The sequence below is a fragment of the Phocoena phocoena genome, chromosome 5, assembly GCF_963924675.1.
Source record: "Phocoena phocoena chromosome 5, mPhoPho1.1, whole genome shotgun sequence".
NCBI lineage: Eukaryota > Metazoa > Chordata > Mammalia > Artiodactyla > Phocoenidae > Phocoena > Phocoena phocoena.
The window spans coordinates 117823090-117839442 of record NC_089223.1 but is presented as its reverse complement, the minus strand read 5'-3'; the positions used below and the strand labels follow the sequence as shown (position 1 = coordinate 117839442).

The 16353-nt window shown below is 36.4% G+C and overlaps 1 protein-coding gene across 1 annotated transcript in view; it reads left to right on the top strand.

Annotated features, from left to right (window-relative positions):
* Positions 1-16353, top strand: part of PDE5A (phosphodiesterase 5A) — a 135340-nt gene that overhangs the window by 54978 nt on the left and 64009 nt on the right. Inside the window, exons 4-7 of the mRNA XM_065877153.1 lie at positions 3746-3817; positions 5481-5570; positions 8824-8961; positions 11233-11300. Of these exons, the coding sequence (XP_065733225.1) occupies positions 3746-3817; positions 5481-5570; positions 8824-8961; positions 11233-11300 (368 nt within the window). The remainder of the gene's footprint in view (positions 1-3745; positions 3818-5480; positions 5571-8823; positions 8962-11232; positions 11301-16353) is intronic.

Below are 16353 nucleotides of genomic sequence, written 5' to 3'. Positions count from 1 at the left end.
CTTGTTTTCCTGGTGAAGTAAGGTTTTCAGCTTAGGTTACAGATGGTCTAGAATCCTGTCATTATAATAGAGACATTCTGCAGGTGGGACAGAGGGATAGCTAAGATTTGTAGAGTTTGTTCCTTTTCTCCCTGGCTTTTAGCCTCCATGCTGAGCATCCCCTGGAACTAGGAACAGGGAAATGTATAGTAGGGATTGATGTATGGCCTCAGTAAGGGTCGGGGCAGCTGCTGACTGAAGAAGAAATTGCTCGCTGTGGCAGTGATCACTTGTCCCTGAAGCGACCAGCTGTCACGTTCCTCACTGATCACCCAGCGAGAGTCAAGTCTTGCCCTTTGCATTCCTAAAAGAACACTTGACCCTGTGAGGACATAATATTCATTTATGCTCTCAAAAGTGCCAGTGAAATAGAAAACAGAGAAGCTCCTTTGTGCTTTAAAAAAAAAAAAAAAGCATAAAGTATTGGTGTTTGAGAGTACTGCAGGTAGATAGCAAGTAGGCAGAAGTGATTGGGCTTCTGATATGGAAGCTAAAATTTGTAGGGGCTTTGCCTCTCAGATATGAGGTCTGACAAATTCTTGCCATAAAAGCTGTCTTTGAAAACTGACATTTAAAAACCTTGTCTTGAAGAAAATTAATTTGTTTAAAGGAGCAATAGATGGTAGAAGGAGGAAAGACTTTTTCTCAACATAAGGAGGTCAGGGGGTGCAGGTTTTGCTAGGCTCCTTGAAATTTGGAGAATCAAAGTCTTTTTGTCTTTTACTGTCTTATGTTACCTTGAACAAACACTATACCTTTTCTCTGATTTTTATCTGTTGTTTTTATCAGTGGTATTTTTAAAATGTCATCCAGCTAAGTATTGAGGCACATGTGAGTACCATATTTATTTTCCTGATCTAATAGTCCCTTGAAAGAACTTGCCTGGCTTTTAAAAAAATAATTAATTATATTTAAATAATCATCCCTTAAACAAATTAACCTCTAATGTCTAAATCTATAACATTACTAGCGAGAGAAATAATTGGTCACCGAAAAGGGTGAAAAATTCTTCACTGGAAGTCTTCATTCCATGAAGTTGCCTAATGATTAATATCTTGCTCTAATGTTAGGGGGACAAAATTAAATATAGTAAAGAGCTGGTGTTCAGGGGGTACAAAGTAGGGTTTAAAGCCTGTGAACAAGACTTCTGATCAGTTTGCCAGACTGAACAGGTGCAGAACACCACCCACCTCCCCATTCTGCCAACAAGTAGAGAATAAAGTTTCACCAAAAGCGATTTTAAAAATTACAGATGAGCTCAAGAAAGGGAAATCCCCAGGTATCAGAAACAAAGAGGGGAACCCAAGGTAAGCAGCGTGAATGACCGAAGTCCAGATGGGCTTCGGAGATGTGAGATTCAGGATGGTAGGGTGAATGCCTGCGGGTAACATCTGCAGGCAGGGGTGATGCGTCCCCTCCACAGGCACGGGTGAGGGCAGGGAGGGGAAACTAAACTCCCAGGGGAAGCCTAGGTCTGTAAAGTTTCCATCCGTGGAACCAGGCCTGGAAAACTTTTCAGCAACGAGGAAAGCTTGCCTCTGCCTGCAGCTGTGAGACAAAGAAGAGACACCAGTGAGCCACGAGAGCAGGGCTTGTGCCCCACAGGGTATGGAGTTCAAGTTCATGCCACCAGTGCAGTGCCAGACAAGCAGCAAGTCGCTATGCCTGACACTTCATGACTCAGGGGACTAAGGCTCCCATGGAAAACAGTCCCTGCTACGGGTGAACGTACACTCAAAGCTCAGTATGTTCTAAGAGACGAAGGACAGCTGGCACTAGTATTTAAAGGAAAAAAAGAAAGAGGAAGAGGGGAAGGAGGAGGAAGAGGCGGGTCTGAGAAAAGAATCAAATAGAAATTCTCGAAATGGAGAACGGTTATTGAACTACGTGAGCAGTGTTGTATTGGTTGAAAATCGTCTTGCTTGTAGTACATTGACTCACACGGCTCCAGGTACCAAGAGCACATCAATACATGCTTCTTTTAATACTGTATAATTATCTGAGAAGGTTTGCATAACAGTCTCTTTATCTGTTTTAATCTCTTCTTCCTTAAAATGAAGATTTAAAAATTTAACTCTTTTATCAAACCATGTATTAAAGACAAATAAAAACTCAAATGTCATCATTTCTGAGAAACCTTCTCTTTTATGCATATTTGGTCTCCCTTCTGTGCTCTTAACAATCTGTGAGCGCCTGTATTATCAAAGTGATCATATGTGTGCTGTAAATATATGTTTATGTATCACCCATTCTTGATTCTTGAGCTCCTTCTGGGTAGTCTTTCTCCCAGTTTTTATCACTCCTTGGTGCACGGTGGTCACCACAATATTTGTTGAGTAGATGAATGAATGCTTAAAATGAAATCACCGAGTTATACTGGTAGCACTATGTATTAGACCCCAGTGACCCTCAAGAGGCTCCCATCAGTTATATTCAAGTGAATGTGCCTGGCTGCAGTCCAGACGTTTTGACCTCAGACAAAAGCTTTTGTAGGCATTTTGTCATTGAGATTGGAGCATCGAGAAATCTGTTAGCCAAGAGCTAAAGAGTGTAAAATAGGTACAGGATAATTGGATGATTCTGCTTTTTAAAATCAACATCTCTTTACTCTGTCGTAGGGTGGGGAGGAAACGTGTTAAGAACAGAAAACTACATCAGACAAGAATGTATTTCTCTGTCCTTGCTCTGCTATCTTGGAAGGCCATTTTTTTATATCCATTTCTTAAAGCTATGGGCTAGAGTGAGCTGAGAAAAAACGATGGACCATTCACACAAAACTCAGGACTTTAAAGTATAACCATTTAGAGGATAATAGCTTTTTACACTGATATTATATTGTAGAAGGAGGAAACAAGTAGAATTTATAACTAGTAAAGAGGAAGCAAAAGTAAGTTGAAGGTCTTTAAAAGACTAACAAAGTAATAACACAAACTTCAAGTTGGAACTAAATGGGTAAGTAAAATATACTTTTAAGTAGGAAGATGAGAAGGTTCTTAAAAGTCTTGCTAAATGTGTTGTGGAAACTTAAGACATATTCCCAGAGTTTAGCTCAGTCTTCTTAAGATGTAGTTTATCTTTCAAACACCTTCTGATTTGAAATAAGGCTCAGTCTGTTTTTCAATAAAACTTCTTTCCACCAAAGTAAGTCTATTGAAGGTAAGATAATTTTCAAGTTCAGAAATTCCAAACGAAGTTGGACAACATCCCTACATTAAGAATTATTTTTACCCTAATTGGTCCTCCTGCATTTTCAATTCTGTGACTGGCCATTGGTCCTATTTCATTTTTAGTAAAAGATCATTTAGCCCACTTGAAATATTATATTTAAAACCAGTATAAAATGTTCGTTTAATCATATATTCTGTTTGAAATGTGATATAAATTTAATGTTTATTTTTTATTCAAAAGCCATGAAAAATATTCACATAAAACGTGATTGCCAATAATTTCTTTCACAGGGCAGCATGAAATCCCAGAATGAAATACAGTTTGGGACGCAAGAAGTTAGAAACATTTGAACTCTTATTAGGAAAAAAGAATGTACAAAATGATACAGGACTAGTTCAGATGCTATGGGGTTGGTTTTGATTTTGTAGCTTATCGTTATTGTAAAGCACATGTAGAAATTATTCTGTAAACACGCTTTGGTGAATTTATACCAATAATTTCAGTCAGCGAAATTACCAATGTTCTCTTCTTATACCAGGTTGTTGGTGTAGCCCAGGCCATCAACAAGAAATCGGGAAATGGTGGGACATTCACCGAAAAAGATGAAAAGGTACCAAAACTTGGGTCTGGTATGATCTCAATTTAGGAAGGTGCTTTCTCTTTAGAGTTGTATAGACCTCTGGTATTAGTGATTGCTGAAATTGTTGACCACAAAAACATTATGGTTTAAAATGATCTGAAATGTTCAAAAGTGTCTCTTGCCTCTGACTAAATCAGTGCTGACCTGAGTTGTGGAGTAGTTGTGGTCTTCAGTCAACAGAACCCCATCCCCACTGCCTCCTCACCATGCCACCAGGCCTCCCCCGGGGCTGTGTGCATGTTGCGGCCATCCGGAGGGTGATACGGTGTTCTAACTCTCTCATTTACCTTTCATCACTGCTATAAAGAAATTCAACCTTACGTAAAATCCCTAAAGCACTGCTCCAAGTTCAGTGCTCCAGGTCAGCTTAAAATTAGAATTGCCTCCTGGTGAAGCAAATGCGGAATGCTTTATAAGCTTTGCACGCAGACGGTGGGGTGCCAAGGTGTGAATTCAGGCTAAATGATGTGAATTTAGCTTCAGAAAGAGTGCAGTCAGCATTATTTTATTACCCTTCTCGTCCAACTCTGAAGGAACACATTCCTCATACCACATCAACATGCTTTCCTTTTAAGGACAGAAGCCCTTAAACCTGTGTATAACTTCATTCTGTCAGTAGGTCTTGTTATTTCTCTCCTTGAATATGCAATTATATGTATATCATGGAGCCCACTGAGTTCTTCCTATTCAAGCCCATTGCTATTTCTGTCACTCCCCTGAAAATTAGTAGGAGCTTTTGGAAGACATTCCAACAAGACAGGGTTATTTTTGTCTCATGTTGTAGGCTGTGTTGGCACTAGTGTTGGTCCCTGTGTCTTAATTGCTTCAGAACATAGCAAGTACCTTTTTAAATCAGTGTAATAGACATCTAGTCTCCTATTCCGTTAATGACACCTGAGGATATTTGGCGGGGAACATGGTTCTAGATTGGCTGTTTATTCCACTATTTGTTTATAGTCCATTAATGTAAACCCCTCTTGAAAGATTTGAATTCTTAGGCTGTATCATCTCTTGGCAAAATAAATTCATGATTGTGAATAAAGTATGCCATGTAAGGATTTCCTTTCATCAATAATTAGTATAATTGTGAGCACATCACCTTCATATAGTATAATGAGGGTGATAGATCATCTTTAAAATGACATATTTAAACTAATACTAAATTTGCAATTTAGTATGGGACTAATATTGGCAATATTATTGCCAGTATTCTCCTAACAAGATTGTGAGCTTTCAGTTTGCCCCAGTAATAAGTTACAGGCTATTTTTATGGTCTTAGCTGAAACCCAAGTCTTAATATCATTTAGAGACTACACCAAATTTTGCATAGACTGAATTTCAGTTTCACATGGTGTAAAGAGATCTGTGTCTCCTCTCTTTCTCTTTGCTAATTTCCAACTACTGTATGACTTTAGGAGACTGTGTTAACAGTTGTCATCTACTGGTTGTACCATTTAGCTAACAGTTGCTTTGCATCGGTTCCTAATTTTATGCAGAATAAACATCTGCACTGTTGGTTTCCAGATATTTATTTGAACTGTAAACATTTTTGAATGTTGTTTGCGTTTCAAGCAATCTAACAAGACAGGTTATTGACAGTTCTTATGTGGCTGTTGTCTTGCCTGTTTTCTAGGACTTTGCTGCTTACTTGGCATTTTGTGGAATTGTTCTTCATAATGCTCAACTCTATGAGACTTCACTGCTGGAGAACAAGAGAAATCAGGCAAGTCTGATTACTAAAGAGAGAGTGTAGAAATTCTTTTTTAAAAAATGGTTAAATTGTTATCCAAGTTTTATATATATATATATAATATATATATATCATATGTATATTATATATATATATATATATCATTAGAAATCCAAACCGTGCAGATTCAATTTCTAAATATTTTAACTGTTTCTTCTAATAGTTATTTTTTCCATTTTGTATTTTCCATGAGCTGTGGCTTTATCACTGTTAACAGATGAAGATTTATTTAACTTATACCACCCTTTACTTTGCCGTTATGGTACCAGTATTTTTATGTCACTGTTTAAAGTTATTGGATGAGTTGTGCGTGTAATAGTAAGAGTTTTAGTTCTTATTCTATCAATTAGAGACATCATCTCTTTTTTTTTTCAGAATATGCTTCTGTATTTTATTATTCATATTAAAACAAAAGGTACAAAATGTGACCATTATTGTAGAGAACTTCTAGAAGCATGGGAATAAGCTCAGGAAACACTGTAGAACACTGTTAGACATCATTTCTTATTTCATGCTTTATAAAATGATGATCTTAGCATCCCTCATCTCTCCTTCCCAATTACTACTCCTTACCTCTGCTTTTCCTATCTGGACTTCTTCATTTATATTGCCCACATTGATAACATATTTACAGATGGCCCTCAACTTACACTGGTTAAACTTACAATTTTCCTACTTTACGGTGGTGTGAAAGCTATACACATTCAGTAGAAACCATACTTGGAGTTTTTAATATTGATCTTTTCCTGGGATGGTGATATATGTCATGGCACTCTCTCATGATGCTGGGCAGTGGCAGTAGCCACAGCTCCCAGCAGCCACGCCATCACGAGGGTAAACAACCGATACACTTAAAACCACTCTGTCCCCACACAACCATTCTGGTTTTCACTTTCAGTACAGTATTCAATAATTACATGAGATATTCAACACTTTATTATAAAATAGGCTTTGTGTTAGATGATTTTGCCCAACTGTAGGCTAATATAAGTGTTCTGAGTATGTTTAAGGTAGGCTGGGCTAAGCTGTGATGTTCAGTAGGTTGGGTGTATTAAACAGATTTTCACATTTAAATATTTTCAACTTAACAATGGATTCATCAAGATGTAACCCCATCATAAATCGAGGAAGATCTGGTATTGTGCTACAACCATGTTTGACTTTTCTAAAGCTTTGTCTAGGTTAATTCTAAAGTTGCAGTTTAAAATAAAGTGTTTATAAGTACCATGATGTAAATGTTGTTCTTACTAATTATGTAAATGTTGTTGTTCATATTACCCTTGTTATATAACTTAGCTTTTCTTGTTGTTTCTGAAATCTCTTCTTTTTTCCTTGAACTGTTTGCTCTAGTGTAGCCTCATGTTGTTGGTCCCCCTCCCCCTGCAAACTCTCCATTATTTAGGCATTCTCTTGAGTTCTTTTTCATGGAGAATCCTCAAATTGAGATTCTCTCTCTTTCTTCTTTCAAGCAAAACTATTTTTCCCCATGCCTGCTGCAGAGGGGTCATCACAGAACTTTCCTTCAGTGCTTTCTTAGAAAGACTCCACTGGTTATCCACTGGATCCCAGAACTTTTTTTCTCAGTTTACTCCCTTGTTCTAGTGTAGCACATTCTCAGTTAACTGTTTGAGAACCTGTATTGGGGAGGTAAGCTCTCTGAGTCCTTGCATGTATGAAAATATCTATTGTACCATCCTACCAATTTGGCTGGGTATAGAATTCTGCATTGAAAAATTAGTTTCTCAGAATTTAAAGGTAGTACTGTCTTCTATTAGCATTCATATTGTTCTGATTCTTAGTGCTTTTTTTTTTCTATAAGCTTTTTGGATTATTTATTTATTGTTGTTTTGTAACTGAATTTCGCCATTTGAAATTTTTCATTCATTTTCATTTTTCATTCATCATGCTGGTACCTGGTCATTCCTTTCAGTCTGAAGACTCAAGCCCTTGGGTTTTATGTAATTCTTTTTCATTATCTCTTTTTTTTTTTTTTTTTTTTTTTTTTTTTGCGGTACGCAGGCCTGTCACTGTTGTGGCCTCTCCCATTGCAGAGTGCAGGCCCATGGCTCACCGGCCCAGCCGCTCTGCGGCATGTGGGATCTTCCCAGACCGGGGCACGAACCCGTGTCCCCTGCATCGGCAGGCGGACTCTCAACCACTGTGCCACCAGGGAAGCCCTTCATTATCTCTTTGATAATTCATCTCCCCCACCCTTTAATTTCTCTGTTTAGAACTTATGTTAGATTGTGGACCTTCCGCGGACTTCAACTTCAGCATATTCCTGACGTCTCCCTGCTCCATTTTTGCCACCCATTAATCCAGTCCTCATTTTTACAAACATACTTGTGATTCTTGTCACTTCTCTCCTGCAATCCATCACAGTCCAAACTGCTTGAAAAGAAGATAGGACTTTTGAGGTTCTTTCTTCACTTACCTCTGCAATTTCATCTCCCTAGTTCTCCTCTTTACACTCTATATTCTCATAAAATTTGATCAAAACTTGCAATATGCTACTTTCTCTCAATTCAGCTCTTTTTGATTGAGATATTTTCCTTCCCCACTTAACCTGAACAATTCCTGCTCATCTTTCAGGCCTCAGCAAGGATAGTATCACCTCCAATAAATTTTCCATAATACCCTTTCACCCCCGCTCCTTGTACAAATACCTTGTGAGACTAGATGAAATCCTGTGTAAGTAAAGAAAAGAGAAATTATCAGGAAGAACACAAAAGGAACTCTTAAAACTTCGTTTATTTTGGACAATATTTGCTGTGCTCTTTGAAAATGTTGGCAATGTTGATAAATGTTGATCTCAGAAGTTTGGATCACCAAAAACAACAGTATATTTTATGTATCAGACACTGTTCAAAATGCTTTATAGATGTTAACTTATTTAGTCCTCACAACAGCTCCACGATTTTGGTACTATTATTATCCCCATTTTCAAGAAACTTGCCCTAGATCACAAAGCTAGCAGGAGAGGAAGCCGGGATTGGAAACGGTTGGCTTTGGCTTCAGAGTCTGTGATCGTAGCCAGTGTACTAACTGTACTAACAACAGGGAAATTTCGTTAGTAAGCAGAGACTTACGTACTTAACACTTGAATGGGAACTTGGTTGTAACTTGTTAGATTATATGGAAACAACTTACAGCCCATATAAATCATTGTATTGCTTTAACAATCACAAACAATTACTAATAGTAAGCTCTTAATTGTTTTGTCTAGGTGCTGCTTGACCTTGCTAGCCTAATTTTTGAAGAACAACAATCATTAGAAGTAATTCTAAAGAAAATAGCTGCCACTATTATCTCTTTCATGCAGGTGCAGAAATGCACCATTTTCATAGTGGATGAAGATTGCTCCGTGAGTACAGAGTATGACTTTTTTATTTTTAGAAAGACAAAAATTTATATTCCTTAAAACACTGCTTTAAACCTCAGGTTGGCCTCAGAACCCTCTCTCAAATCCAACTGAATATGGTTGTTTATGTAAAGCCAATCCAAGTATGAGCTGTTCTGGTTGAAAAGGGGTAGAGGTGAGGTTGGAGGATGCCTTCAGTGCACCCTTTCACCTTGTTGACCCTCCACTAAGTATTACAGTTACCATTGGTAATGTCAGTGTGTTGCTTTTGTCAGTGGCTACACTACCTTGATGGAGAAATACATTGTCATTACAGTGTGCAGACCTTTTTTGGTTGAGAATAGTTGTGCTCTATTGCTATGAACAGGTAGACCACCTTCTGAATGGGTTGGGTTGGCTATAAAAATTTCTTTTCACCAGCGATTATGTAGAAACCAAAAGGCATGGCCCAATGGAGGCAATGCTGCTAAAGGTACCTATTAGTCCCAAATTCTTTTTTTTTTTTTTTTGCGGTACGCGGGCCTCTCACCGCTGTGGCCTCTCCCGTTGCGGAGCACAGGCTCCAGACGCGCAGGCCCAGCGGCCATGGCCCACGAGCCCAGCCGCTCCGCGGCACGTGGGATCCTCCCAGACCGGGGCATGAACCCGCGTCCCCTGCATCGGCAGGCGGACCCTCAACCACTGCACCACCAGGGAAGCCCAGTCCCAAATTCTTTACCCACCGTGGAAAGCCACTAAACTGTTCTGATTGGTAGATTTCAAGCCATTGATTTGTAACGTAAAGAGACAGGATGTGTGTGTAAAGATGGAGTGTTCTCATACAGTGCTGGTTACTTCTAGACAGGCCAACTGAGTTTGCTGTTAGCATCAGGGCCTTTAGCCCAAGGTTGTTTTCTTTTATGCAGTTTCTTTTCCTTCACAACCAATGAACCACTGTTTCTGGTATATTTCTTTTTGATGTAGTTGTTTGCTTCCTTTTTCATTTAGACCCTGAGAACAGGCTCTTCATTGGTGGGTTAGGAAAAAGAATGGGAATTCTCAAGTGTATAAAGTCAATTACAGTCCACATATGATATCTGAATTGATGGTTTTTTGGGAAGTAGAATAATAAAAGATATTTAAAACTTATATTTTTAATTATTTTATTAGATAGTAAGATCGTACTGTGTGATGCAACATTATCTGAATCATCGTGTGTGTGTGTGTGTGAGAGAGAGATTCTCATTAATAGGAAATCAAATAAGAATTCACTATGCTATGAGATAGTATTCTCATGGATATTATTTAATATTTTCAATCAGTTATAAGCTCCTTAATATAGAGATAATTACAAGATTGGAACTATCCTTTTACAGTTCAGGTCATAACTCTTTAATGCAGTATGTCAGTTTATCATTTTTGCTCTGTGACCTGCTCTTTGGCATTTAATTTTTGAAAGTTATACATAGGGCACTCCTTTTTTTTAGACAATTTAAATATCACTTTAATTAACATTCAGCTCATCCAGTTAACCCCTATCACGGCAGCAGTTGACTGGTATCAGTGTTGCTTTAAAATATAGCTCAGCAGTATTGCCCATTAATATTTTTGCTCACTTTTTAATGACTTAATTTGGTGGGTGTAGCAATTAAGTGACTTGATGTTCATTTATACTGTAATTATTTTTTGATTAAAAATATTTCAACACATAAGCAAAAGTCCAAATGTGAACAAGAAAAGAAATGTACTTAGTTCTTCTGTCCCCAAATTAAACTGATATCATTGTTTTCTTTGTGTTTCCTTCTAATTTTTTATTCAGTTATAAATATAGTATGGGTTCAAATGTGTATTTTGCTTTTTAATTTAACTTCAAAAATACTTCTCTATGTTGTTAAAATCCTCATAATTTAATGATCTCATAAAATATTACTGAATTAGGTGTCTTTTCAAAAGACCCAACAATAGCAATCAATGTATGCATAAAAGCTTGAGGATTTTGAATAAATATAGAGAAAATCTGAAGCTAATTATTTATTAACAGCTGGCAGAAGAACAAAAACTCAAATAAGCATTTTTGCAAGTCAGTATCAGAAACAACAGCAGCATGTTCTAAGTAATAGGAGGTAGACTTGAGGATGTTGTGAGCACTTAGGTCAGTTTTGTCTGAAAAAGTGAAAAGAAATTGCGAGGATTGGTGTCTTCAGTCAGTTCCACAGGCTCATATGTCTGTATTTAGATAGTTTTCATTATATTCTCAAACTTATTTCTCAGTCTGTGTCGTTGCTCTGTTTTCAGGATTCTTTTTCTAGTGTGTTTCACATGGAGTGTGAGGAATTAGAAAAATCGTCAGATACTTTAACAAGGTAAGAAAACTTAATTATCTGTCTGTCTTTATCACAAGTGTGTAATTCTGGCTACATAGTTATTTCACGACCTATTTAACTTAAGGCATAGAAGCTACACCTGCTTTTTTCCTCCCACAAATAATTTCATTTGTGAAAATACTTTACTATTTGATGTTATATGTCCAGGGTTTTTTCCACTGCATTTGACATGTTGGAGAATTCTTTCACAGAGTGAGTGGTGTCACAATTAGTATAGGCCTGGGTACAGTGTGTTTTGTGAACTGACTCATTTAAGACCCACAAGTACTATATTTCAATTATATTTTTTCATTGCATATTAGACCCTCACTGGAAATTTGACAGGCTTCTGAACACATTTTTTTCTATGAGTCTATTCTGCTTTGGAATCAGCCATAGGATTTAACTAACACCAGAAGGAAGCCTGTGATCTCAGTCACACCAATACATGTACCCTATGGCTAGAATCAGACCAGATCTCTATTGTAGTTCATTTCTTTTTCATGTTTTCTTTTTTAATTTTAAAATTAGTATTCACTTTTTGGTGGTTGTTAACTGGTACACAGGAACAATAGAAAGTATTAACATATCAAGGTTATACTTGTTACTGGCCCAATTGTATATTTGCTTTCTGAAGAATTTTAAAAAGGATTTAGAGTAAATTACCAAGTGTCCTTGTCATATTTCCTTTTGCACCCTTAGCAAAACAGTGGTGGTTTTTGCTTAAGCAATAAAATAGTCTAAGGAATATAAGTCTGCCAGGGTAAAGCGTCAGGAATTCTTGGGCATAATGCTGGTTTTATCACATTATTCCTTATTCATTTGTTTCAAATTATTTCACTCCCTAAAATAATTTGTGTCAATTTATATTACTCCTAATTATTGATATTATAACCGAAAAGCCTCATATGATCATGGAAATAGAACATTATTTTAGCTTTACTATTTGACATTAAAGTTCCAGATTTTTTACTCTTCATTGACTTGTCAGAGAATTATTTCATATAGGTGAGTGATGCCACAGTTAGTACTGTCCTCAGTAACCAAGCTCCTTGGTGGTGATACTTCAAAAATAACCTCTGTGCAAATCTAAACTATAGAACATTCTATAGGATAACTGGCCTGGTCTCTTCAAAAAGTCCATGTCATTGAATAAAATGGAGGCAGGGACTGTTCCCAGACCTAACAGCCAAATGCAGTATGTGAACCTTGATTAGATCCTGGTTAAAAACAAATAGCTATCAAAGACATTTGTTAAGCCAGTTGGAAATCTGAATATGGACTGGATACTAGGTGTTGGTGGGGAATTATGCGTACCTTTTCTTTGGAATTAGGAAGATATTGTGGTTAGTAGGAGAATGTTCTTATTTTTAGGAGATTCAGGCTGGTGTATTTAAGGATGAAGTGTTATGATGTCTGCACCTTAGTTTAAGATGGTCTGCCGGGGCGGGGGTGGGGGTGATAAATTAGAATGTCAAGGCTAACATATACACACTACTAAATATAAAATAGATAACCAGCAAGGATCTACTGCATAACACAGGGGCCTATACTCAATATTTTGTCATAAACTATAAGGGAAAAGAATCTGAAAAAGGGAAAAGAATCAGTTATACATATATATGTATATGTATAACTGAATCACTGTGCTGTACACCTCAAACTAACATGACATTGTAAATCAACTATACTTCAATTAAAAATTCCCAACAAAAAATAAAATGAAATACGGTTCAGCCAAAAATAAATAAGTATATCTAAATTAATGTATTTAAACAAATAAATGTTTGCACATGCATATATAGATATAGCAAATGTGGCAAAACATTAAAAATTGTTGAATTTAGGAATAGGATATTCATTTTACTTTCAACTTTCTTATGTATTTCAAAAGTTCATCATAAAAAACTGGAAGAAAATGTTTGTGATAAAAACTTGGAAACAAAGTAAAATGAAAATCACCTCTGTAGATCATATAAAGTGCCTGAGTTTGCAACTGCAAGAACAAAATCCTTAAGTGCACAGCCTGGTTTTGTTCCGACCCTCCTAATTAAGACTGACCCCATGGATCAGTGTGAGGTCTGCAGAAGCTGTCTTCTGCCCTCTGTACCCTTTCCTTTCTTCTCTTAACTTTTCTCGCATTTCCTGTCCTCTTCCGTGTTCCCCATCAAGATGGAGAAACTGTTGACTACAGTGATTTAGAGTTGTTCGTTTAAGTGATTATATTTAAATCAAAACTCATTTCAAGACTGTTATTTTAACAATATGATTATTTTAACAATATGAAAGACCTTTTCTTCTATTAAAAGAATTTCAGGAATTAGCAAAGGAGCAAGTGTAACTTGGGGGCAGGTGAGGAATGGGTTTGACTCAGAAGGTACACCTAACTTAGGCCTTGACTGGTGACTTGGGCGTGGGATGGGTAGTCAGGGTACATAAACCATGGTATCTGTACCCAGAGATTTTCTGCTACGCTGGAGTTTTTGGTTCACAAAGTTAGAACAGAATAGCTGATCTTTATTTCCCTCTTGGCATTGCTGGTAGTGAACTGAAGTTTATATCCTGTCTCCACATCTATTCTTTTCTAAGCTTCTGTGTGTATATTTTCTGGCATATTTGACATTGTTTTAGTTGAAATCGAATCCTTTTTGAATATGTGATAATATGCACATGTCCTGGAGAGTGTGTATGTATCTTTCTTAAATACTGGTATTGGGCTGTACTGCCTAGGTCAGTTATGAAGTCTTATTCTTAGGAGGAGCATTAATAGATACTGTTTTGATTTTATGATACCATACATTTTTGTTGCTTTTTATAAAGAACATTTTAGAAAGCTTCTAAACCTGTAAATATTTGATTATTTTACTATTTGGCTTGAATAATAAATTGCTATATAGACAAATAAAAAAAGAAATATATACATGTATATTTATGAATTTACATATATCCAGAGGACAGTAGGAAAATCAGTATGATAATGCATATTAAATGTATAAAATGATGGGAATTCCCCGGCGGTCCAGTGGTTAGGACTCAGCACTTTCACTGTTGGGGCCTGGGTTTGATCCCTGGTCAGGGAGCTAAGATCCTGCAAGCCGTGCAGCATGGCCAAAAAGAAAAATATTTATATAAAATGATGAATCATCTACATTTACCTTTGAATATTTGTATAGCAGCATATGCCTGTGTAGTTTTATTTTATGTATTCACATTTGATTTTTGTTGTGAAGTCAGACGAGTCCTCTTATTTCTCTGATAGCTGAACAAGCCTGTGACTTGGTATGATAGTGACCTCTACTGGTCAATATGCATTAAAAAAAAACTGAGGTCCTACTATATATATATTTAAGTCTTAGTATTTATTTATTTATTTATTTCATCTTGATCTTTTGTTAGCACTTTTACTTTGTTTCTGATGAATATCACGTTCCTTCTCTGTAGGAAAAATGGAAGATATCTTTCCACTTTTAAAAATTATACCAAGACAGTCTTAGTATAAAGATTGTTTTATAAAGGATAAATAGGTCAGTGTGGTTACCTTAAAAGAGACTAATTTACATGGATCATTTAAACTGATTCATTAACTGATTTTACAGTAATGAAAATTATTCAACACCAGTGCCTTACATTAGCTAATAGTTAGCCTTTATTATAATGATGCAATAAAAGTCCTCTTAGTGATGTAAATATGGTTTTATTTTAATAAAATTAGATTTCAGGCTTAATTTTGTGAAAATTCCGAATTAAAATGGTGTTTAGTAACTTCAGCTTTTTGAAGGACTAACTGGTATTGACACTTGACCAGCAGATTCTGTGTTATGTTTCTAAAATTGCTTATTGATAGAATTTAGGCCTCTCCAATTCTCACTATTAAACACTTTGTCAATCCAACCACTCTTCCATGAGATGAAGTGCTAGGCAATTTGATGATGTTAGCAGTAAGCAAATCATCCTTTTTAGGCAGTTATGTATCAGTTAGGTACTTTTCCAGCCAACCCACTAATTGCCTTTTATAAATTAAAATAATGTATTGAAGACAGTTTTGAAAGAACTGTTTACACTTAATATTTTGAAATGTTAAGTGTAAAAATAAAAAATATTTAGGGTGAACATTACACATAATTGTTAGAATCATATCATCACTGGGATAAAGCACAGTAAACTGTTGGAGTTTGGGTCACCCAGGAATTCAGAAGGGAAGCTCATTTCCAGATGGTGGGAGGTTTTAGAGTTTCTATGCTTCGATTCAAAGGAAAAAGTGAGTGTGATGGGGTACAGTTTATGTTAGCTCTTAATTTTAAGAAATAGGTATTTTAGTGCTATAATTCCATATCAGTTAACTTCATGTTAATTTTAAATGCACATTTTGTCATAAAATGACAAATACATAGAATTACTCCTTTAAACTCACTTTCTTGGAATACATATACTAGTTAATACTTATTAGTTATAACTATATTGGAAAACAATTATAGTTAAATACAGTAACACCTACTATTTTTAAAATAGTAGAAAGGTTTTTACTACTTTAAAAACTCGTAGATACAGAGTGTAAGAGTATAGACTCTGAAATCAGACTGATTGTATTTAAACTTAAGTTCCACCACTTACTAGCTGTAGTGCTTTGTGTGAATTATTTAACCTCTCAAAGCCTCAGTTTCTTCATCTGTAAAATGGAGATACTGATGGCAGGATTGTAGAAAGGACCAAATGAGTTAATGCACATAAAATGCTTCAGAAAATTTCCAGCACATAGTAAGTAGTCAGTAAGTGTTAGTATTTCTGTGTCTCTTTGATGTGTTTTTTCTGTCTTTGGTTCACATAACCTGAAGTGATTCCCATTTACATCTAAAAGCACAGAAGTTTCTCAGTGTTTCCAAGCTTCGTGTCCCTGACTGTCTTCCCAAGGATGTACTCACGTACACCTCCCTCGATATCCACTGTGCAAAAAACCTTAGAGGTCTGAGTTAGCCCAGGCCTTCCAAGAAGCAGATGCCAAGACTAGATTAAATGTGTAAGACATTTATTAGGGGAACCCCATGTGAGAGTAAAG